Source organism: Diadema setosum, chromosome 14 (assembly GCF_964275005.1).
Source record: "Diadema setosum chromosome 14, eeDiaSeto1, whole genome shotgun sequence".
NCBI classification, from domain to species: Eukaryota; Metazoa; Echinodermata; class Echinoidea; order Diadematoida; family Diadematidae; genus Diadema; species Diadema setosum.
The window spans coordinates 37,528,001-37,553,108 of NC_092698.1; the positions used below are offsets into that span (position 1 = coordinate 37,528,001).

Here is a 25,108-nt window from a genome sequence, read left to right on the forward strand (position 1 = left end):
ACAGGGATTTTCTGTTCTATTTACCCGGTTTTTGTATGTTTATTTTTTTTTTTTTTTTGCTTCTTGTTTCAATTATTTTCATACTATGTGTGTGTAATGATTTTTGTATTTCATAATTCACTTTTCCTACTGCGCCTTGAGCACATTAGTCATGTGGAATTGGCGCAGCACATGTATAAGTACCGTGTATTATTTTTATCATTATTATTGACTACTTGACGGAGAATTCATTTCCCCCACACTGCCCCGTTGGAAAAAAAAAGAGGGCTTCTCTGCCCACCACAATTCATTTGCAATTGTAAAAATTTTAAATCGTGGATGAATTATTGATAAGATCAAGTTTTTAAATGGAGACAATCGTTGGGGTTCCATGCCGCGTTACTGACCGTTCAATCTCCAAATCCCCTTAATCATTGTGACTCTACATCAGTCCCGGATATCCACTACGTTACGGAAGTCAGTATCATGGAAGTCACTAGCATGGCACCTCATGAATACACACGGAAGAGGACATGTCTGCAATTCAAATTTAAGACTTTTCCTGGAAATTCAGTCTGAGAAACTTTGAGCCATCGAGTGTAAATTCTCACAAGGAGTGAATCAGTAAAGTAGAAGAATAATCGGAATATGGCAGTAATGATGATTTATTATCATGATTGCTTTTTGCCGCTAATATCCCTCTGGCACCATCCTACTCTCTCTCATCCTTCACTCTCTAGGAAATCTCACAAATCATTACTCCACGATCGTATTAAATGCTCCACTACAAACTCAACTATTATACTGGAGACGTAACAACAGTCTCAAATCCAAACTCAAATCCCAAGCTACCATTGATATAGGTCCATGATTGGAGCGGATATAGCCACCGCTATTACCACTAAATGACATCTGCGAGGCACATTGGCCACATGTGACAATATCATCTGGCCGGCTAATTTGTTCGCTTTCTGCTGTTTAATCGCTCTGGGAGATATACGCTCCTGGATATGAGAAACTCGATCCTTTAGCTTTGATGGTGACCCGAGTCAAACACGAGGCAGTGTGCGTCTATCAACAGACATTGGCAGTGCCGGCATGTTGCAGATGGCCGTGTCCTATAAATAAACTAAAAATAAACAGCCCTCGATTCCCGCACTCGAATTATCAATTAATCACTAACATGCCGCTGGACATTCAATTCATCGACTTGTATTGTTAGGATACCAGCAACTTGCCGGTGGTTAAATAGATCTGTCGATATGACAGAATATGGCTTTATTCGTAGTCGCCAATCATATACTCTTTTAACCTGTCCGTGTAAAAGCGCATGTCACAAAATCGTACTAAATAGATACTTTAGATTTAAGCACAATGTAGTGTTTAAAGTGAGAAAGTTCGTTTACAAGATATGCCGGTTTTCGGGGTACGGTATGCCTTCTGATCCTTTGCGAAAGATCACGAGCTGTCTGCAGGACGCGGCAGTCACGACTAGGAGTTTCGAGCAGTCATTACGGCGGAGCGAGGAAGCCACAGAGCGCTGCGCCCCGCTCCGTCTGTCGTCGCAAATTCCTCCCGGCGTGCAGACAATCCCGGTCCGTCTTCAGTCGTAGCCATGGCAACAAAGCAATCGTGACGTCAAGTTTCGTCACCCCGTACGTCACTGATTCATTATCAAGAGGCTGGCAGGGCCGCACTCTTCTCATTTACGGCTTGTTTTCTCCTCTTTTCGCAGAGTGCCGCCACTTAAGACAGCTTATGTTTTGAAGAAAAATATGATACACGATATTTGACGTTCCTAATTCGGAATACCAATGCGGTATTTTATACAAGGACACTCTGAGTGATCCCGGAATTCAAGGTGTCTTTTTTACCTTGTTTTTATATCAGGACGTCTCTGGAATGTGTTTCGGCCTTGCAATGGCGTTGCCTATTTTTAAGTGCGAACATTCTGGAATGTCTGTGTGATAAAAGCAACAACCCATCCTTTGTTTATGTTGTTGTCGTTTTTTCTTCAGCCTAGAAAATGTACTTGTCTACAAGATACGTAACCAGCTAACAGGTTGAGTCAATGTAACCAGTGGTACAACCATTCAAGATTACACATATAGATAGCAGGGCCCTCTGGTAGAGCAGTGGCAACACTGAAGAGGCTACCCTGGGTAAATAAGATCTTATTATTATTATTATTATTATTATTATTATTATTATTATTATTATTATTATTATCATTATCATTATCATTATTATTATTATTATTATTATTATTATTATTATTATTATTATTATCATTATCATTATTATAGATAGGTAAAAAACCTGAGTACGACTGGAATAATGGAGACAAGGACTAAAAACCCTGGGTTGGTGTCATAGTTACCTGGACATTTTTATGGAGAGATCGATAGCTACCCTAAAAATTGATTTTGATTTGAAATCTGAATTTTGATTGAATTTGAATGTGCTTACACTCTAGAAAAGTAGATTCAACTTTGCACCTTTTGACAGACTGTGGGAGCACCTTTAAAGGTGCTAGCTGGTCTGAAAGGTGCAAAGTTGCACCCGTATTCAAAGGTGCTCCCAGTTTGACTCTGGTAAATGTGCAAGGTTGAACTTATATTTTACTGAGAGTGTAAGATGATTTAAGACTAAGGCCTCCTTTCTCAAACACGTGATGATGGTACAAAAAGAGAAAAATGGAGCACGAGCGTCATAAATAGAAACTTCCCATGTGACTACTGCAAGATTTCCAATTATACAACCAGTGCAGACCAAAATAGCTAGCAGCCTGCGACGGTCATAATTATTAATGAAAGGTGTCTACGTGCCAACCAGTATCCAGTCGTACGTCTTGTGAGACACACCATTAGCATCAGTGGGCCGGCTTATCATAACTTAGAAACTCTCTCTTTATATCTATCCATCTATCTATCTATCTATCTATCTGTCTATCTTTTCATCTATCTTTTCATGTATCTATATATCTATCTATCTCTCTCTATTCATCTATCTTTTTATCTGTCTATCTTTCTATCTATCTCTTCCAGTGTTTAATCCAGTTTGTGTAATTTTAAGTTGCACTCTAAAAGTGTCGTAAAATACGTGAACGCCTTCACAAGTGTAAGCTTCTCACAAAGCCTTGAGTGTTGTCCCCGTACTTCAAAGCGGGTAAATTTGTATCAATCACTTGTCTTAATCTGCGTATTAGTATGGCTACGACATCTGTCCAAATGAGTGAGGCATGTCTGAAATTGGTAATGCACATATCATACAAGCAAAAGCAAAAAAGTTATGCACATGCACACACGTAAATTAAAAAAACATGTAAAGATAGATTGATAAAAAAAAACAGATATGTATGATTTTATATGTAAATATATACATATATACAATATATATATATATATATATATATATATATATATATATGCATACATACGTGTGTGTGTACGTGTGTGTGTCTTTAATCAGACTTGAAGAATTTACCCCCCCCCCCGCCCTAAAAAATAAGTCTTCGTTCATCTCAAGACTTCAAAACATTTTTTTTTTTTGTTTATGCGTACTGTATAGACTGGGTTGCAGTAGGACAATACACTATTCCTTCTGATAATGTTTTTAGAGTGTCATGGCATAACTGTCTGATATCTTTAAAAAATTACAATACCCTGTAATCTTAACTCTCTCTCTCTCCTTTCTTCGTTATTGAGTGCGTGTGTGTGTGTGTGTGTGTGTCTGTGTGTCTGTGTGTCTGTTTGTAAAGGTCGGCACTTTGTTTTTTCTTTCTCACCCGAGGTGACGAAAGGCTTGACATTTTAATGTTGACGCATAATGTCTGTGTTTTAGCTATTTTTCGCCACTCGCCCATTGTTCTGCATGTTTTGTTTTGTTTTGTTTTGTTTTTGCTTGACGTGTACAGAATCATGTGCGCACATACTCATACACATACGGATGAATATTGCGTATAAATAATTTTAGATACACAACCCCCCGCACACACACCGATATTACTCTTACTCATACACATATTTTTTTCTTCAGTTTTTTCATTATATAATAATATGATATAGAATATTGAATTATGGAGGCAATAAACAACCAGTTGGCGTTCAAGAAATAATGTTGTTTTGTTACTTTTACATGTTTACGAATAAGCATAATAAAATCATAACACTTTACTTTTGTTAAATGATGATGACTAAAATGATTTTAAAGATGATATTTGTGATCATATCATGAATTTAGTAATGATAATGGTATTGATAATGAAAGTAACGAGTTTTACTATCATATCAGTATATTATTTCCTGAATGAGCGTGGAAACATGTATGAGTAGTCATTGCAATATTTTAGCGTATTGAAAGAAGAATGTCAAATTTAATCGTGATCTGGCTACAGGAACTGGAATTGTTATGAGAAGTCACTCCGATAGAATGTAGGTTCTATTTGAGAACCCCATTTCTCGATATTTGAAAGGAGTTGCTAGTCTAAAAAATTCGACTGTCAAGACTATTTTTCCATTATGCCACATTTCCGGCTCAAATGCCAATTCAACGCAACATTTTTGACATTCCAAAATGTCATGCCTTGGCGTGTCATACCGGGTCGTGTATTGCCGTGCTTATTCAGTGGATCATGCACAAGAGATGGGTCAATACTAGCTGGATCATCTCGTGTTTGTTTAATGGGCCTACGGAGCTGTGCAGTCTGCGACGGTTCAATAAAGAACTTAGCCAGTGAGCTCTGATCGGGTATACCTTAACTAGTTACAGATTAGAAGTTTATCAATATCAGCTATCCATCGAATACTGCAAATGTATTGCATGTTTTTGTGCAACGTCGTCGTTTAATCATGCAGTTTGCTCATTTTGCTATTCCTATACATTGTTATTTCCTCAACTTGTTTTATATCTTGATGTATGACAGTAAAATGCATGTGAGATGTTCCTTGAAGGAGGTAGTTTGCATGGCAAAAGACCTTGAAAGATGTAGGCTTCTCGATTCACAATCTTCTTCCAGGAGACGGACAGCCAACCTGTCTGAAACGTCGAGATCTCTAACTCTCTGCTATGTACGCTTCCTCTTTTCCATCACAGTCCTTTTTAGGACTCCTCGAGAAATAACCTCTGGTCTTTATTGATTACTTCTATCTATCTCTTCTTCTCCTGTCTTCTAACCATTTCTCCTACTGTCCCCTTTTCTCCACCCAACATCTTTACCTTCCCTCATTTCTTCCCCTTTCTTCATCTTCAACTGTCTTCCACTTGGCTCTCTTTCTCTATCTTCTCTTCTTCTCTTCCCCATTTCGCCTTCTCCAACCATTGATTATTCTGTTCCTCTTCTGTACAAAAACAGACCTTTTTAGGTCCAGACGCGATAAACCGCGAATTCCATATCTTTACATAAAATGCCATTATTATAAATCAGAGCATGGGAAAGAAGTTTAACAATAATTACTAAACATGAGAGTATTTCATTTTTGAGCATCAAGATGAAATACTTGGATCTACGTTTAACCCTAGCCTGACGACCGAAGATTGATACTGCTATTGATGGGTTGTTCATCTATTGTTTTCGCTTTGCTTTATCGAACTTCATTTCCTGCTTTGGAAGATTTCTTAACGCCCCCTGGCATTCGATCCTTAGTATTACTGCCTGAGAGGCGTTTGCGGAAATCCTCAAAGCCTCAGTTAATTTTGCTTGTTTGTATGTGCATGTATAAATCGTTCCATCAGTACGCTTTCTGTTGAACTTTGAAAGAGCAGGGGAAAAAAAACTTTCCCTAGTTTCCATTGACCCTGTTCTTTTGTGCCTTGACAATTTACATTGAAAGTTTGTTTGTTCGATTGCGCGACTTCACTCACCTACTCAGCTGTGAAAACATACAATTTTCTAGCTTTGTTCTGACCTCATTATTTTATTGAGTTTCCCACCTCTTTATTCCAAGAGTTCTCATGATTATTGAAAACATCTCAATAGCAGATTGGCAGTCGAGAGTATCATTCAGATTGAATGAGAATCCTTTCTGACAGAAATGAAAGAGAGAGAGAAATGAGAGATGAAAGAGAGATATGACAGAGAGAGAGAGAGAGATGCAATATGAGAGAGACAGTTGAGTTTGAGTTGATTTTATTTTACCACGGGTCACTCACTTAAGCCAACGGCTGTTCTTCTGCGAGTCCGTGTAGTTAAAAAACCATACAATTACAAAATACAACATTTTATACATAGTGTAGGAAATGAAACAAACAAACAAACAAACACACGAAAGCAAAACATACGAAGTCATACATATTACAAAAAGACATCAGGAATTATGATACTGAAAAAGATATTAATATACAATGTTACAATTCAATGCAAACAATCACTATATAATTTATCTACCTTGTTTTCAAATATAGAAAGGGATGTACTTTTCTTAACATCAACTGATAAATCGTTCCATTAGCACCGCGATATGTTACACTATGCTTCTTGAAATTAGTTCTTGGGTGAGGTACATCTAATTTCACTACAAGAGTAGTGCAGACAGGTAAACCTTGGAGGAGAGATGAAAAGAGATGCCTAGAAAGGTAGAGATTATATTAAAGTAAAACGAATGAGGAGGAAAGAGTGGAGAAAAGACCAAAATGAAATAAAGGGAATAAATGAGAGAAAAAAAAAGAAGGAAAGAGAGAATATCAATCAAGGCAAAGAAGAGGGTCAAAAGAGAAATGAACAGTTTGATGCTTTGTATGAATTCTGATATCATTGCTATCGGGTCTACGTTGCGGGTTATTCAGCCAATGACAAAAATAACCGTAAACTTCTCCAACAACAGACTCATTGTACAAATTCATTTAATGAAAGGTATGGTTCACAATGAAGGTAAACGCAAGGTTCATTGTAATTGGTTATGAGGGTTGTGGCTGACATTCGTATCTTAAACTGTGGTATTCTAATCCTGCACCGCTAAATGTACGTATTAATAATGAATATACATATGGTAAGGATGCTACGAACTCCTAATTAACGACCAAAAAATGCTTCAGCCCTTAAAAAAGGATACTAAAGTAGAAGTCATGTAAGTAACGGGGCGATCATAGGGAAATAAGAATAGAAAACACATATTTAAGGAACAAGAGTAAGAATAGGAGAAATGAAGAGCAGAAAGACAAGCATTGCTGTTAGCTGAAGTGAAAATGCAAGGGTAGTGGTAGTGATGGTACCAGGAATAGTAGTAATGGTAGCAATATACTCTGCTAGAAATTGTGGCGATCCTAGCAGAAGTAGATGTAGAAGTAGTAGCAATATAGTAGAAGTGGCGTCAGTTGTTGCAGTATCATAAGACAGACAAGGACGGTTAGATAAAGGAATGGAAGGATAAAGGAATGAAAGGTTATGATGGATGTTGAGGAAACAAGACTAAAAATTGCTCATCATTCTCATGGTAAGTTGTATAACCCTGTAGCTTAAAATGCATCTTAGAACCTCTGCCATCATTTGTTTCTAATGGTCATGACCATAGTTTACCTATAGGCCTCGAATAGCCATGGAAAGAGAGGGAAGAGCAGACCCGATCAGGGCTCTATAGAATTTGATACCCACTCCGGGAGACGCCGTGTCCCTTGGCGCCCAATTTGAGGCTTGAGCGATCAAGACTTCAATACTTCGTTGCACAGTCGGACATATTTGCTGGGATCAACCAGCATCAGTATCCGACGAGCACACATCGGGTCATTCTTACGTTGGCTAGCAGTAGATGCATTGTTGACATTTAGCGAGTGTTGAACTCAATTAACTTCCAGCTTACAGTGATTATGAATGATCCTTTCTCTTGATGATACAAAGACATCCAATAGTCTTCCTTTTCAGTATAGAGACACTTTACACAAGGAATAAAAAGCAGAGTGAAATAAAGGTTTCGACTCAAGACTGACAAAACTGCAGTTTTGTGTGTGTGTGTGTGTGTGTGTGTGTGTGTTTGTGTGTGTGTGTGTTCATTCTACTTCTATTTTACTCTATCCACTTTCCTACTGTGGAAACGCAGCAGAGTTATATCAGACAAAATAAAATATACTCACATGTTCCTGTACACGGATGAATATTATGATATACCTCTAAATTAAATCGTATACATATGATTTACGAGTAACCGGTTACATATTCCTTACACGTGTTAACACCAATGATTATTAATATAACTCTACCTATCTCTCTCGCTCTCAAATTATGTATGTATATATATATATATATATATATATATATATATATATATATCGTATTACATATTCTGCAGGCGAAATCATCTGCACGTGATGAAAAGATGAAAATAGAAGTCATATTTTACAATCACAACTAATGAGCAGACGTCCAGCTGAGCTGACATTCTTTTCCAATACTGGCAGTTAGAGCATGCAGAGTGCGTTCTACGGGACAAAGAAAAGGGTCTTAAGCTTGGCAAACTGATATCTGCATAATTTTATGTTTAATATCAGGTATACCATTTCCCAGAAGCACATAATACTCGTAGCTGTTCCACGCGATAATTCCGTTCCCAAACGTACCGAATAAGATCTTGCCTCATAAGATTTCGCACATAATACTTGTAGTTGTATGTTCCACACGATGATTTCTTTCCCATACCCACTGAATAAGATGCTGCACTCTTGTTTATGTTCGGCGAGTCTTCACTGACAATGTGTAGAACTCAGTGAATTTGGTAAATCAGGGCAAAAGTCACGAAGTCCTCTCTCAACATCAAATTCATTACAAACATTATGCAGGATCTGTGCAATATGTATCTTAATGTCATGCGTTTGGAACTGGGATGATGCTATGAAAATAAAGGTCACCTTCCCATTACACTTGATATCGCATATTTGGGGGTCAATTTTCCTTCAATATAAGATTTAATGATGAGACGCGGTGGTCATCATTCCTTGTGGGGCTACTTCCTGTCTTTCCTTGTAATAATATGGATACTGGCAAGTAAATTTCATTATCCTCTGCGCCCCTTCTTTGAAAGTGAACCGAACGAGAAGCATGACGAATCCATCCACAGTGACAACACACATGAACCTAGACATCAAGTGGCAGTTGATGCAACATACTGTTGTGATGAGTTGTCGTTATAAGACTTCTGTACCGCAGAGACCTTGTCTACGGCCTGTGGAGGACCGGAGCCACAAGCTAATTACCGTTGTTTCAGACGGAAGCAGTCTTGTGATGGTATATGAATATGATTTATATGCAAATTTAAAACAACGTCCTCACACCTGTGAATGCGTTAAACTCAGCGGGTGTTCGAGTTCACACATCGCTATCATCATATTCCAATGCTGTCGACATATAGGGCGGGGATAGGGAGGAGATATATAGCTTAATTCTTCTCAGTTCGGGCTCCAAGATATCGGTGGTGCATCTCACACCAGCATTCTCGTCTACAAACTTTGCCATTTAAGCTCGTCGAACACGTAATTTGTCATCCAATATGACTGCATGACTTATTAATCAGTTAATGGGGAAAACGCAAGGCGGGAATCTTACGAGTGAATAGCTTTACTCACCAGCTATTGTAGTTTACAACTTGTTTTAAGCTGATAATGCAACTTGCACTCAATGTCTGGCTAATACTCGGTCTATGAGATTTATTTCTATATTCGGAAGAATCATTTAATCACTGAATCAATATCTGAAAATTTATTTATGAGTATATATTATTTCACGTGCATGTTGATCTTTCACATACTGCCCCAAAAGTGCTCGACACTGCATGGTCAACTTTGCTTAGTTGCTAAACACTGAATTACACAGGAGAATTTCCTAGAAATAATGTATCATCTGCGGGTTGAATTCAGTTATTTCCTTGTTTTTTTTAAACCTTTAATGAATCGCGTTACCGATGGAGGCATAAGAAGGTTGTTTCTCTTGACATGAAAGCTTGCCCCAGGCTTTCCAGACGTAACAATGGACTAACGAGAGCACACTTGATTCCAAGTACGAAAATGTTTTTCGTAAACACGTGTGTATTGAATTGCTCGGAGACAAAATGTCAATGGATTTGAAATTATTAGTAAAAAGGCAAACTGAATCCACAACCTTGGGGAAAATCATTAAATATTTAACAGCTTCAGCAGGATAAAATGACTAGTCGGTTTCTGCAGGTATTTGTGTGTTTTCCTGGGGTATTTGTTTGTTACACTTTATTGAACCATTTAAAGAACAAGCAGACATGTACACACATTATTATAATTTACAAACTAGCATAAAGAGTACAATTTTACCATTTATAGGCAAGATCAGTATCTATGGTTGCCTAAATGGGCGAATGTGTTTTGCTTTGACAGAATGAGACTCAAAAGCAGTGAGGTAAATGGAGAGCAGTAATGATTTGAAGGACAAGAGAAAATTAAAACATTTACGTGAAATAGAAATAAACATTAGTATGACGTAATGACATTTCAGAGAAATGCACTGCTTCTTCTTCGAGATCTGAGTCAGTCTGTGCGGATAACTTTCTGAAATTGATATTGTGCAATGGTGCCTGCACAAAATATTGTTGTAATGACGGGTTTCATTGGCTAACGTAAGTTTTAGCTTTCATCTGAAACCACGACTTAACAAAGCTTTGAGTGACTTCATGAGAGATATCAGTTCTAACTGTTGAACTTATGCGCAGTTGAATATTTGAGTTTTGGGCCTTTTTCTTGTTAGTTTCTTTGTTTGCCTATTCGGAGTAAACCGCACTGGTCTATATATATATATATATACATATATATATATATATATATATATATATATATATATATATATATATATAACATATATTATTATATCTATATATATATATATATATATATATATATATATATATATACATATATATATATATATATATGTATTATAGAGGACAATGGGGAAATAAACCAAACAAACAATCAGGTCTCTGCAGTTTCTGTAAAATGCGCCCTCTTTTTTCCTCGTCTACATCTTAATTCTAAGTGTTGTGTCTTCCCACTCTTCCTCGTCTCGTCTCTCCTAATCTCTCCCCTCTATCCCATCCCCTTTTTCCCCTCTATCCGCAAACTTTTCAGACCCTTTCTTTTCTTTCTTTTTCCCTTCTCCCCTCCCTCTCTACTTTGCTCTCTTCCTATAATCTCCATACTTTGTTTTATAAATCCGGTTGGCATGGGAGTCTAATGCTAGAGTCACACACCCCCGGATTTCGTACCGGGTCCATAAGGAATTAAAACCGTATTGACCCGCATCGTAACCCGTATCAATTCTCGATGGATCCCGGGGGGCTAATATACGGCGGTGAAAAAATTTTTGGTCATGTTCAAGATTTTGTCACGGATTTCAATTCCGTATTGATATCCGAATTGACCCGGTTCGAACCGCATTGACTCGCAACGACCCGCTGCAACCCGCAGCGTAAAACCGTGTGGACCCTTGCCGTGTACCGCATTGCCTTCATGCAACGGATGAAGACAAGGCTTACATCCGGGTTCAGTACGGGTCGAAGCGGTTTGACACGGGTCGATAGGAGTCGAAAAGGATTCATTAAAGCGGCTTTTTATACGGTTCGATACGGGTCAATACGGGTCCCTAAGGCTCGAACTGGGTCGATACGGTTTTAATTCCTTATGGACCCGGTTCAAAATCCGGCCGTGTGTGACTGTAGCATAAATTACCCTCCATTCCGGGACTAATCTGGCTCATTATTTTTCACCTGGATCAAATCCGTTGTGTAACCCGGCCGTGTGTGACTCTAGCATAATCGACTTTGATAGTAGTGTTCAGATTTTCCAGTCACTGTAGGCTCTGCTTCTTTTCACATATCTTTTTGCTGTTTTTATATGAAGATCGTAGAGATTTCAGGTTGGCATCTCATCGCCTCAACGGGGATCAGGCAGCAGGATGTTTGGCTGATGTACGACAGCATGGGGGGGGGGGGACCAAGAACTTTTGGAAGTCTACTCTCTCTTTCACTCCCTCCCTCGCCCCTTCTATTCCTTTCAATCTCTCTCTACAGTTTGATAAGATTCGCGTGATCTGTCCAAAAAAAAAAAAACACACACACACAACACAACACACCAAACATCTGTGTTGTATCCAAACTTTTCAGTTCCGCTGCTACTGATTTGTCAGCCTGTAAGAGGCAACCTCTCTTGCTGATAATCACTGTGGCGACACGGGCTGTGACTAGGCAAATCGAGGCAAGTACTTTAAACTCGGTGGTTTCTCAGACGAAGCTGTGTCACTCTCGCTCTCGCAGTCAATATTGTTAGCAGTTTGTCTACACTGTTTAATTCTGATGTCTCAGCGCAAATTGTCGAATCTAACCAGAGCAACCCACTATTCAAGCATTAAACAAGTCAATTACATTCAAATTCTATTTCAGTTTTGGACAAGAGCATACATTTCACTCTCTTGGGTAGCAGAGAGTAAGATTTCATAAGCGACACAATGTTTTTGTTTTTTTTAACATTTAAGACATGCACAGTCTAATTCATTTCACTACTCATCCCTTGAGTGTGGACCCAATGAAGTTGCTTCGTTGGAAAAATAAATACGTAAAGGTAATCAAAGGCCCAGATTTGTTTGTTTTGTTTTGCGTTGTTTCTTGATTTTAAATGAAGAAAGTAATTGTACTTGACAATGTGCTCACGAATTTTCGCAATCCTTGCTTTCACGGCGAAATACAACTAACACCTCACTGCTCTAGACGTTGCATTTTCTGAAATGTACGAATGAAAAAGAGTAACATCACCCCCTAAAAATAACCACACAACCACATACAAACAGACAAACACATACAAACAAACTCACAGACCGGATCTCTCCTAGGATTATTCCATACGTTAAACTTTTTTTGGTAGTTGCTTTACCATATTTTTTTTTCAACTGAAAAGAAAATCATGATACCCTAAACAAATCCATCCAGGACCCAGATTTATAAAGAACTATGTAGCCATGCTACTTTGCTGTGAGGTCTTGATGCCATAGTAACAACGGAAATGTTTACAGCTCACTGGATGTTGCCCCACAGGTATCGCAGAAGTGTCAATTATTGTAGATTGCGATTGTTGTAAATTCCGCATCCGGAAGTACTCCGTCAGACAAGGAAGGGGGTATGCGGTCGGGGCGAGGTAAACGAACGTCAGGAAAAACATCGTTCCTGATAATGATTATGACACTCAGAAAATGCGGACGTGGCGTTTTGCTTGGATGGCTAGGTGTATGGAGCGGAGTAGAGAATATAATCAGTTTGGATAATGGGGCGTATATAAATCTGTGTATTTCCCTCTGTTTCATGTGAGGATGTTTGCATAAGAGTTTGGATCGCTCTTATATCATTGGTATAAATATGTGTGATCATGTCCGGGTAGAGGAATTTATGAATATGTCTTTGCGAGTATGTGACAGTGTGTGTGACGATGTGTGATGTGCAAGGGGGGGGGGGTGGATAAAGGGGTGGCAAGCCTGCTCTAAATTTGCGTGATTGCATAGGTGTACCAAGACTATAGCTACATCAGGACTGGCGAAGCTCGTTACCATTGCAGTCTCTCTTCACGAGAGAAACTAACAACGACCGGATGTCATTAAGGTAAGCCCCTAGGCAACAGGATATGTGATCCAATATTCTACGACGTAACGTATATGCTGGCCAGTCAAGACAAAATTCAGCATTGTGTATAAACATTCATTCATAAGACTAGTGATTTGATATTCATGCGCTTCTTCTTGTTCTTCTTCTTCTTCCTTTTCTCTTTATTCTTTTTCTTCTTTTCTTCTTTTTCTTTTTCTTCTTCTTCTTCTACTTCCATGCCACCATCATCATCATTATCATTTTTAGTATTATTGTTCCGTTTCATTATGTTATAATCATAACCATCACCATCATCATCATCAACAACAACATTATCATGTTTAGATCATGCCTCTACGTCTGCACAAGTTGCTTTACTGCAAGATTTGTCCGAGGCTTTTAATCGTCAAGTAGCGATTACGGCTCTCAGAATTGATTCCAAGTATTCATTTGCATCTGATGGTATTAGATGAGACGAGCAGCTCGTTCTCAAGTCATCAAGAAAAACGACTAAAAAAAGTAAACGAATGCATCATTAGGCAGACTTTTTTTAGTTTCCAGTTTCTAACATTGTATCACAAAATAAGATATTCTCACACTGTAATTTGTTACTTTGATGGCTTTTTCTTTTGAATGCATCTTTCGCTCTCTTTGTATGTGAAGTTTCTATCACTTCAGAACGAGATGACCTAATAAAAGATTTTACATAATTTCTTTCTGAGAAGCGGATGCTAATCTCTTTTTTTTTTCTTGACAATGGAACTGTCATTTTTTCTCATTGCTGAAGTTTATTCTATTCATCAAAGTCCTCGTGAATGTAGAGAGGATTTTCATTTCACGAATATTCGTCGTTATTGTTAAGTGCTTGAGAACACTTATCTTGGGGTGGAACTCACAAAGATGTAGAGATAGATCACAGAGTACAATGATAACATCATTCTATCAAAAAAAGTTTTCCTCCAGTGTCTATTACTGAGAAACCAATAATTTGTAACTAATAATCTTCACATCAGGAGGTTAATTACAGACAACACTTATTCAATATCTTCTTCTTCTAGCTTTTTTTATCTATATCATCTCATTTTGATATTCCTCAAGAGCTCGTAGGGATTTTTTTCTTCATTTATTTAGCCGCATTCATAACAACCGTCTTGCATACAACGCAAAGTAAGGAGTAAAGGTAAACGGAACATATTTCAAAGGACACACACGCACACACGCATACACACACACACACACACACACACATACAAACACATTTTTTAAATGTATGTTTATTGAGATTTCATTCAAAGCATAATCATCACACAACCAAATTCCCACTGAGTCATGTGTTCGACTTTAGGAAAAGAAATAGTCTATAGATACAAATCACAACATGCTTGATAAACTACATCATTAAAAACAGGACATAAATCCTTATAACAATATTTCTAAATTATCATTATAACTGATATAAATCAACTACAGTATCACCATATTGTAACAAAGATGATTTGAATGAAAACGCACACACACACACACGCACACACACACACACGCACACACACACACACACACACACACACACACACACATGTATGCACCTATACAAACATATGCTTCTGTGACGTATGGATTTGATCTAGATGAGTCTCATCGTAGTAAGGTTAGAATATCCCTTTCCCGGACTCTGGCCTTCCAGGATTACAAAAATCCACTCAAGAATCTACATGTCAGTTGAAAATTAATCTTTTTGAAGGCGAACTATTTGTCGAGTAGGTCTTATCATGTAGTGGTAAGGACTTAGCGATTAAATTTGTGATTATGAATCTTCACTCAACTTTGCTGTTTCACGAGGATGCCTAGGAAATCCAGACAGAAGACAAGGACTGTAGTCACAAAAAATAGTGCATAAAAATATCCTCTACCTTGCTGTAACTTTACGGCCGATTTCAATCTACACTGTATTTAGATGCTCATATTGAGTTTGGCAGGTTGTCATACACCATGTACTGTGTGTACATAGGAGCCAAGGTCCGAGAGTAAGACTGTGAGATCCGTGCGTCATGGGTTAAGTCGCAGGCTTTACTGACACACATGTGAATTATGGGCTAAAATGTCAGAGTCCAGAGAATGGCCTAGCTCGTCCTTGCTGTGACTTTATCTGATAAGGCTCCCTCCTTTTTTCTTTTTCTTTTGAAAGTTAAAGGACAAGTCCACCTTCATATCCATGTGGATTGAGTGAATGGAGCAATATTATTAGAACACATCAGTGAAATTTTGGGGAAAATCCGACAATCCGTCCCAAAGTATGAATTTTTGAATTTCTGCGCAGTCACTGCTGAATGAGAAGACTACTACAGTGTATGATGTCACATGCGTAGAACGGTATATGGAAAATATAAAGAGAATATCACAAAACTTTATTTTTTGAAAAAAAAGTGCACATTTCCTCGACTTGTCACTGACGTATGTCAAGGATGATATTATTTCCTCTGACTTCTGAAAGAGGCAAGTCAAGTGTTCTTTTATCATGCAAGAAAAGTGAAAATATGTTGAATTTTCTTATATTTCCTTTATATCGTTATACACATGTGACATCACAAGCTGTAGTATAGTCTTCTCATCCAGCAGTGAGTGAGCAGAAAATTGAAACATTCATAACTTTTGAACGGATTGTCGGATTTTCCTCAAACTTTTACTGCTGTGTTCTACTAATTTTGCTGCATTCACTCAATCCACATGTCTATGAAGGTGGACTTGTCCTTTTAAACACATTGGTTTTAGCTAAGTAACTGTTTACTGCGTCATAATCTCTTCCCTCCCTAAATAATGCTCTCATCCACGCAGATTAGAGGGCACTTTCAATTTTGGGTTCGATGCATATTTTCTCGTACAAAAGGATATTGTATACAGAATAGTCAAGATAATTTTGTGATTTTAGCTATAAATAGATAATATATATATATATATATATATATATATATATATATATATATATATATGACTTTCCTTTTGGCTGTAAACTCATCTAAGTCTGTCGCCAGCCATATGAGAAGATTATGAGACCGCCTGAAGCATTTATCGACTTCATTATTGAACATGGCCTCCGTATCTTGAAAACAAACGTAAATTGTGACCATAACGTTTTTCCTGGGAAGTGTTTTTTTTTAGTAAATACGTAAAGATTGAAAAAGAAAAAGTCAACAAGAATACAAAAAGATGGTGGATGGAGGTGGGTGGAGATAAGATAAGACCAAGACAGCCGAGAACATCTGTGTAGGTAAAGGCGTTCGGTTCCCGGCATCGGTTCTTCATGTAATTTAAATGTAGAAATGGAAACGTGCCGCCAGCACGTAGGATGTGTGACGTGCACATTATGGAGAGCAGACTGCAGTCGCAGTCAAATTTACCTGTTTAGTTACGGGGTGTCGTCTGTCCTTCAATTCCACGCACGTTCGGCGGCAAAAATGTGCAGGCTTCCAGGAAGAAGAAGAAGAAAAAACAAAACTCGTCCCACGATGCTTCTCCAATATTCTCTCTATTTCGACATACTTTGAACTTCTTTTATTAAGACTCACTTTTCCTATGCAATATGTGCTTGTCCGCATGAAGCAGTGACTGCAAATGAACAGTTTGCCATGACAACGCGAAAATATGAGACAGTGGCAAACATAAAAAAAAAAATGCAACATCTGTATTAAGACGTAGATCACGTCGGTATCATAAATTTATCAAGCAGTGGGATTTTGTTGGTGATTTATGTGTGTTTATTCTGTTTTATTTTATCAAGGGAGAATAAACGCATACCTCCCGGGAGAGGTTAAAGAGCACAAGAGTACAAGAAGAACATCATCCCCCCCCCCCCCTCGTTATTAACTGTTGTATATATGTTTAAGAAAATCATTACCTTAATTTTTCTCGGTTGTTTCTTTGGGTTTGTCCGTTTTCGGTGATTTATGTTTATTTTTTTCACTCTTCACTCTTTTATTTTTGTTATAATGTGGATGTATATGATTATATATATATATATATATATAATACACATCCACAAAGTTGACCTGTTGTATGGTTGACATTATTTTTCATCCTGAGAATTCTTCAGAGCGACAGAAATACGTATATATATATATATATATATATATATATATATATATATATATATATAATTCTGTCACGCCGAAGAATTCTCAGGATGGAAATGTCAAACATATACAGAGCTCTTGCCATCTCGTTTGTTTGTTGTTGTTTTTTTTTTCATTTTTTCCCGAAAATGCTCATGCAACAACCTGTTTTAATGTGCTGTTCTTCTGATGCACTTGGTTTTAACAAATATTGATCATAAATTATCGATGGAAATGGATTTTGGCCATATATTATGAAGACAAAAAACAACAACACACACACACAAAATAGCTATATAGTCTAAACTGTTCGAGGCTTTATTAGATACGAAATCTTCTTGTGATGAGCAGCTAATTTTGTAGATATTTGTATACAGCACGTCTAATTTATCTTGTCGAGTTTTACGCGTAACTTTGATCACTTCGTGTATATGTTGGCCTTTATGTTATCTCCTCAATTGATTGAGACACTCTTCCCCATCTCAAAAGAAGGATGATACCGCAATCTCACTCCTAGGCTATCTCTGCACTCCTGTCTGAAGTCGTTCCTATTTGGGATGTCTGTGACACTGATTGATTGTGACGTCAGATAAAACGGAGTTTTCCTCCTGTCGTGCTCGACAACCTCGACATCTGGCTGGAGAAAGGGCTCGCCCCATTTAGGATTCATTCCATGATTTAGGCGACCCGTTTCTCTACGTGGTGATGAGAAGTCCTCCGCCGTACACCTTCTTTCAGTTTCCCCGCACTCCCGCTTATTTGATCTGTGGACAGAGTTTCATTTGACGTCAGTGCAGTAATTCTGAACTGCCTGTAATTGTAAACTACGGCAAAGTGCTGCCATTCCTTTCACTGACGGAGAGCACATGTTATTCAGACATGCTCCTGCTACGTAATATTCAAATTTTCAATCCAAAGCACGCAAGTTATATTCAGAAATAAGATTATACGAGTCATTGTTCCAATGTCAAATGCATTTTCGTCTTCGCCCAGCTACTTTTAATTGATATACCGGTAGCATTTTCCCACCTTTGTATTTCTTGTAGATATTATGTGACGCACATGGTCTAATCAAATGGGTTATCAAGCCTTGCCTTGCTGAAAAACAGCTTTTAGTTGATAGCAAGCGTTTACCGTGGTTAAATAAATAAACTCAAACTCAAACTCAAACTCAAGCACATAATTGGAAAGTGAAATATGAATCGAAGTATATCAAAGAGTGGGACTGTTTAATACGCACAATGAGAATACCACAGATGCCTAGAATGACGAGTGGAATTTGAAGCTCTCAATTCCCGTGAAACCACTCCAAATAAGATAACTTATGGCCTTAATTTTGTGTTTCAAGCGTGTGCGTAATGGTCGTTCTGAGTACACACTATTGTCGGAAAAGCTAAGGTCCATAATTGCCTTTCCTTTTGAATTGCATTGAAATTGAAAGTGATTCTCGTTCGGAATATAGATTTTGCAGACCCTGAAAGAGACTACGACCAAGGAGTACTGAGGTGTCAAGTGCTAGTGTATGTGCTCAGCGAACAGGCACATACTAGGTATTCTGGTATTGGCAACCCACAGGAGGAAAAGTGTCTACCAGAGAGGTGTGTGGTACCTCTGTGGTATAGGGTGCAGTGCACACTGCCATGTCATTTGAGATGCTGAGTCACGCACGAGACTAGCGAAAGAGACCAGGACTCCAGATTGGGAGAAACCTGTTCACCTCCATCAATTTGTCCCGATATATTTCTGTCTTTCCTGCTGGCATGTGTTAAAGTTTAGTCTTTATCTGACGTCTCTCCTGCAATAGGAATGCTGACTTGAATTATGTAAAGAAAAACGCAGTTTGATTCCGGCACTTCAATCTTTTCCCTATTCACCGCGGCCTTACTTTACACTAATACAGATGAAGACTATATTTTTCGTGGCAGAAGGCTTATTGGTGCACCACGTGCAAGACGTATTTTTATGTATGTGGCCATGAAATGGGTCTACCCACTCATGTCCTTGCCGTTCTTGACGTTTTCAAGAGAGTGTGACCCTTTTCAGAGCCACATACACACCCAAGAAAGAATACGTGGTGCACCGTTAATCTTTCCACCGCCCAACATCTACCGCCACGAAGCCTTCAAAGATTTCATCTATTATTTCTCATTTTCTGGTGCACTGATACATCGTGGTTTGAACATAATTCAGACTACACTCTCTGGTGTGGGTAAACAAAGCTTGCTGGAAGTTTCAATGCTATGATGCGAGTTTGCGTCAGATTGTCAAATTATGGAATGCAGTGAGTGTCTTCACGAGAACACTTCATGCTTGCATGTGATTGTTCACGTGATGCTACGCCAGTTCTTATTTTTTTAGGTGGAAGGAAAGAAAGCGAAAGAGAATGGAAAGAAGTGGAAACAGTAAATTACAATAAAAAGAGAAGGGGAAAAGGGAGAAAAATGACGCAGAACGAATGAATGATGGCTGATGAAAAAAAAAAGACGCAAGATCGTAATAGAAATAACTTTTGAATACAAAGACGATCTTTTTTTTTTTTCCAATAAGTTCTTTCGTGGAACCGCCGCCTACATGAAGCTATTATTATGATTATATAGGTGAAGCTAATTGTTTCACCCATCGCGGTGGCAGAATTAGCTATGTTTCCTTGTACAGTTCGCTTACTAGTATTATTTATGCAGAACGTATTTGAATGATTTTGAAACGATGGTGTGTGGGTGTTTTTTTTTTTTTCCTGTGGAAAGAAAGCATTCTTTGATTGATGTCCTGGAGGACGCCTGCGTATAAGGCTATAAGAGAAATGATATGGTTCATTCTTCAATTACAACATGAAAATTTTATCGCTATGCCCATTCTCCGATATGAGACTCGCTGAAAGCCTAGGCGTGTCTTTCGCGCCGATCAAGCGAGCGGGAAACCGTCAACATTCACTTAGTTCGACATTAGTCGCCACGCTCCTGTAGGCGGCAGTACAGATGAGCACACAACGTGACAAGCAGTTGATCGATCGCCAGTCCCGTGTTGACAGAGTCCTGGAGAGATTTGTCCAGAGAGTGAAAGTATTAGGGATGCACACACACATACACACACGCACACACACACACATACACACACACACCCACGTGTCCCCTGGAGTTAGTTTGACCCTCACGTGTGCAAACACTTGGTTAATCACATGGATTTGAAGACTTAAAGAGAGAATCCAACACGGATAGAAAAAACAAAAACTGGCTTAGAGAAAGATAATGCTTTATCTTTTCTTCCATTGCGCCCCCACATGGAATTGTATAGCACTGACTCTTCGTGACAGGCCCAATCTTATTTCGATCTTAAAGTAACACTGACATTGGTTCTGTTAAAGAACAAGACGAATACAAATATTGTCCACTTTCGACGTGGTTTCTGTCTAAATCCATTTCTTAATGTACTGCGCAATATAACTTGTGATAATTAAATCGCTGTATGAGCAGACACTCGGTTCCCTCTATCGACGCTACAATAAGAATGACACTCTATATTGTGAATGGTTTTGACAATGGTACAGGAATATAAGAGAAACAACAACAAATTAATGAGGAATTACAGTTTTATTGGGATTTCGTAGGAGAACATTTCTGACCTCGGTATGTGAAAATATTATCCACCTACATTTTTCCTACTGCGAAGAAAATATCTACGCATATCTAATATAGGAATCTTCATTAACATTTCGAACACTTATAAGTATGGTTAACACGCTAAAACAATTGCAGTGACTTAACCAATGTGCTTAGGAGTATAGTCCTTAATTATAGGGTAGGTGTTTGTAACTGTTTGTATGCGTGCGTGTGTGTGTGGGGGGGGGGTGTGGATGTGTATGATAGCATGTATCTAAACATATACGTGAAAAGATCCATTGTAGCATGAAAATGTGCAACGTTTCTAAATTTTTGAAATGTTGGAAATTTTCATAATTTAATCCATAATCTTCAAGTAATAAAAGTAATTCCTAATCTTCAGGATGTCTCCAAGCTGAATGAAAGTGAGACTCTATTTTCTGTTCAATGATTTTTTTTTTTATATAATAACGTGGTCAAATAAACTTAGCTATGGATACAGATAAGCAAATGAATAGAGTCTATTATCAACACAGTTGAAATGCAATAGGTAAAGGTAAAGCATAGTTTAGGTTCTGTAAATTATTAATTATTGCAATCATGGAAAATGATGTCATTATTATGAAATCTGTCTTTGGTAGATACAAAACTATCCTTTTGCATGTGATTTTGTGATCAACATTTCAACGTGCTCCCTAAGTTTGCATGCAAAAGTATGAGATTATATAACTTCATAAAGCCAGAGCAAACACACACACACACAAACACACAAACACACGCAAGACATAGACACTGACTGTACGGAAAATAAAAATGTGAATATTGTGAAGGCGAATGTATCCGTTCGAAGGTAGGCCCTACATAATACATTAGCGAACGTTAGATCTGCGATGCGAAGTTACTTGGAATCTTATCTTCAGTAGATATGAACCTATCCGTTGGTACGTGCCTTGCGCGTGATAACCTTTCAACGTGTTGTGTAAGTGTACATGCAAAAATATGAGATTTAATGCATGAAGCCAGATCAAACAAACATATACACACAACCACCCCCCTCCCCATCACACACACACACACACACACACACACACACACACACACACACACACACATACACACGCTCAGACATAAGACAACAGTCTAGCGGTGTTTTGGCCCAGTCGGTAGCACTTCTGCCTCCAGCTCCAAAGGATCCGGATTCGATTCCCGAGTATAACTGGGCGTTGTTGCGTGTAATCATACCGTCCCTTCTACTAGTAAGAGGTAAAACACTCTGTCCCTTGGAGAGGACATAAAATGGCCGGCCCACATGTGAGAGAGTAACAACTCATACACGTAAAAAGATCCCGCTTCATTCATTCCTCGCAAAGAGCAGGGTGTTCATAACCCGGTGAAGTAGTCCGGCCTCACATCCAACTGGACACCACGGAAGATCAGCTAGTGCAACACTGAATATGGGCTATCCAACCATCTCCTCAGATGGAAAATGAAACAAACAAGCCGGAAGTTGTACAAATCGTGACAGTAAGTGTATTACTTCGAAGATGTCATTCAAAGGGCAAGCAGTTTAGGCTGTGAAGCTTTGTAAAAAAAAAAAAAAAAAAAAAAACATGCAAATAACGCTCTTGACATACTTGGTCGACGGGTTTATTTGCTTTTGGACAGCAAGATTCCTGACGAGCTCTGAGAGCAAGCTGTCGCCATACTGATTGTCGAATTGATAGACCTGTCATATCATTTCAGAGAGGATGTGAATATGAAGAAAAAAAAAAGCATATATCCGCAGGCCTTAACCAATACAAACAAATATCACATCGAATTTAAGATGAAGGTTTTCTCTCTCCTACTAAGTCGATGATGTTTCTGTTTTTAGAGCTTTTATTGTTATTATCCATCACCACTACCATCATAATCGCCGAGATGAAACCACAACTCCATTTTATTTTTCGTCATACATCTAAATTTGAAATATTATGATTTTTTTCTGTTTTCCTTCATTTTGTTTGTGTCTTTATGACTGTCGTAAAAATAAGCGCCAAGGAGCTCATCCGCCCTTCAAAAGTAGGTTAAAGCATGTAAGCACCGCGATGAGCCCAGGCTTAGGAGCGTCTCTTCTTTACGTCCCAAATACAGGCGACGAAGGAGGAGAAAATTATTATGGGAAAGCTTAAACACGTAAATAATAGCCTGATCCTCATCAGATTGTTTCTAAATATATATCCCGCTTCCCTTATGTATCCGCCTCATTCCCTTCTATGTATCTCGCAACGCGGTTATTCGCTTACAGGTGACGTCAGCAGTGAATTCTATATGTTCCACTGACGTTTGTGTGTATTGGGCTGACGTGCGTGTACTGTGATCATAGGTTTCAACGCCAACCTGTGGTTGGTCGGTATTGCTGCTACCCCCAGCGACGCATGCCAATGACTGAGCAGCAGCACTTTTTATTTCCCTTGGAGGAAGCAGCCGCTCGTCGACGATACTGTGAGAGGAGAGGTTTGAGCATGCGCACTTGCCGACTGCAATGCTGCTTTGGAGCACGCCTGCCTTCTCGGGGCGCCACTCTTGACAGACATCCACATACACACGAACAACGCGGATAGCTAATTTGCGCCCTGCGTGAATCGACGGAAACAGTGGGGATATAGCTAGTGCCTTCTACAGTTTTATTTTTGAAAGAAATACAAAAGAAATCTAGGAATAGCATTGACTGTAAATTTGATTATTTTCCTGCTATTTTAGTCTCATTATTCGCGCATTTTACACCATCGGTCAAGAGTCGTAGATTTTATCATGCAGGCCATACATACACGGATATTTGCCTTTTTCCTCCTCTCAGTTTTGCTAATATCTGCGTTGGCAGCTCCACTGAAAGGTATGTATATTCTATTTCATTATTTTTTATATTATATTTTCTGATTGTACGAAGATTAATTATTTTTCCTCCATTTTCCAGAGTTCGTGATGCACGTGATTCATCTGACGGTAGTCTACAGGTTATATGATGTTATGCTTCATTTCTTTTAGCTCAGTGTAAGATTTCTTCTCTGGCCTCACTTAAATTGTGTTGACGACGGTGCCTAAGAGTCATGCCTTGTTTTATTGGAGAGACTGGATTCCATTTCTGTAAGAATTTATAGAACTTTTTTTCTGAACTTCCTGCGTTCGATAATTCATAGTATCTATATAACACTTGTATACTTTTCGTGTTCGTTTTGAGATGAACTTGTTATTGTTTTACGTGACAATATTGTTCCCTCTAGAGACCTGTTTGATTTACCTGGCAATATGTTACCCAGAATTTTGTCGAAGTTCGAGAGTAGACCATTGTCGCACATCAAAGTCGAAAGAATTGAATGCGTCTTGCGCCCAACTGAAGTACTGATGCAATATTCATGACTTTCTACAAAATAAGATGCAACAAACGACATACTATGGTATTAAGAATAGGCCTGGTCTTTCTTTGCTTTCGAAGTTGTTCATCAACTGTGCCTGATTTCTTGACATCGACGATGTAAGGAATGATTCGACGCATGATATGGCTGCCTAAATAGAGTTTTTGAAGTGATCGGCACGTGAAAAAAATTCAGTGCGACTGAGTAATCGACAGAGATTTACATTTATCAAAATCTGTAACTTGGCATATTATGAATATCCTGAAATGTAATCGTTTGCTCATTTTGGATTCCCTGCTTGATCCTCTAAATAGACCACTAAGCACTCTAAAATGGTTTGTATTGCGTGGATAAAGTTCTCAGAGCAGAAATTTAGCAGTAGAGCTAGTATGGGCAAGCGCCTTTTTATTACTCTAGAGAGAAAAAAGCAGACACACCACTCTTCAAAATTGGGTTTA

At 38.4% G+C, this 25,108-nt stretch overlaps 1 protein-coding gene across 1 annotated transcript in view; it reads left to right on the forward strand.

The window, feature by feature from the left end:
• Positions 1-1,412: 1,412 nt before the first annotated feature.
• The window catches only part of LOC140238336 (uncharacterized), a 63,257-nt gene continuing 39,561 nt past the window's right edge, over positions 1,413-25,108 (forward strand). The window contains exon 1 of the mRNA XM_072318269.1: positions 1,413-1,574. Coding sequence (XP_072174370.1) covers positions 1,413-1,574 — 162 coding nt within the window. The remainder of the gene's footprint in view (positions 1,575-25,108) is intronic.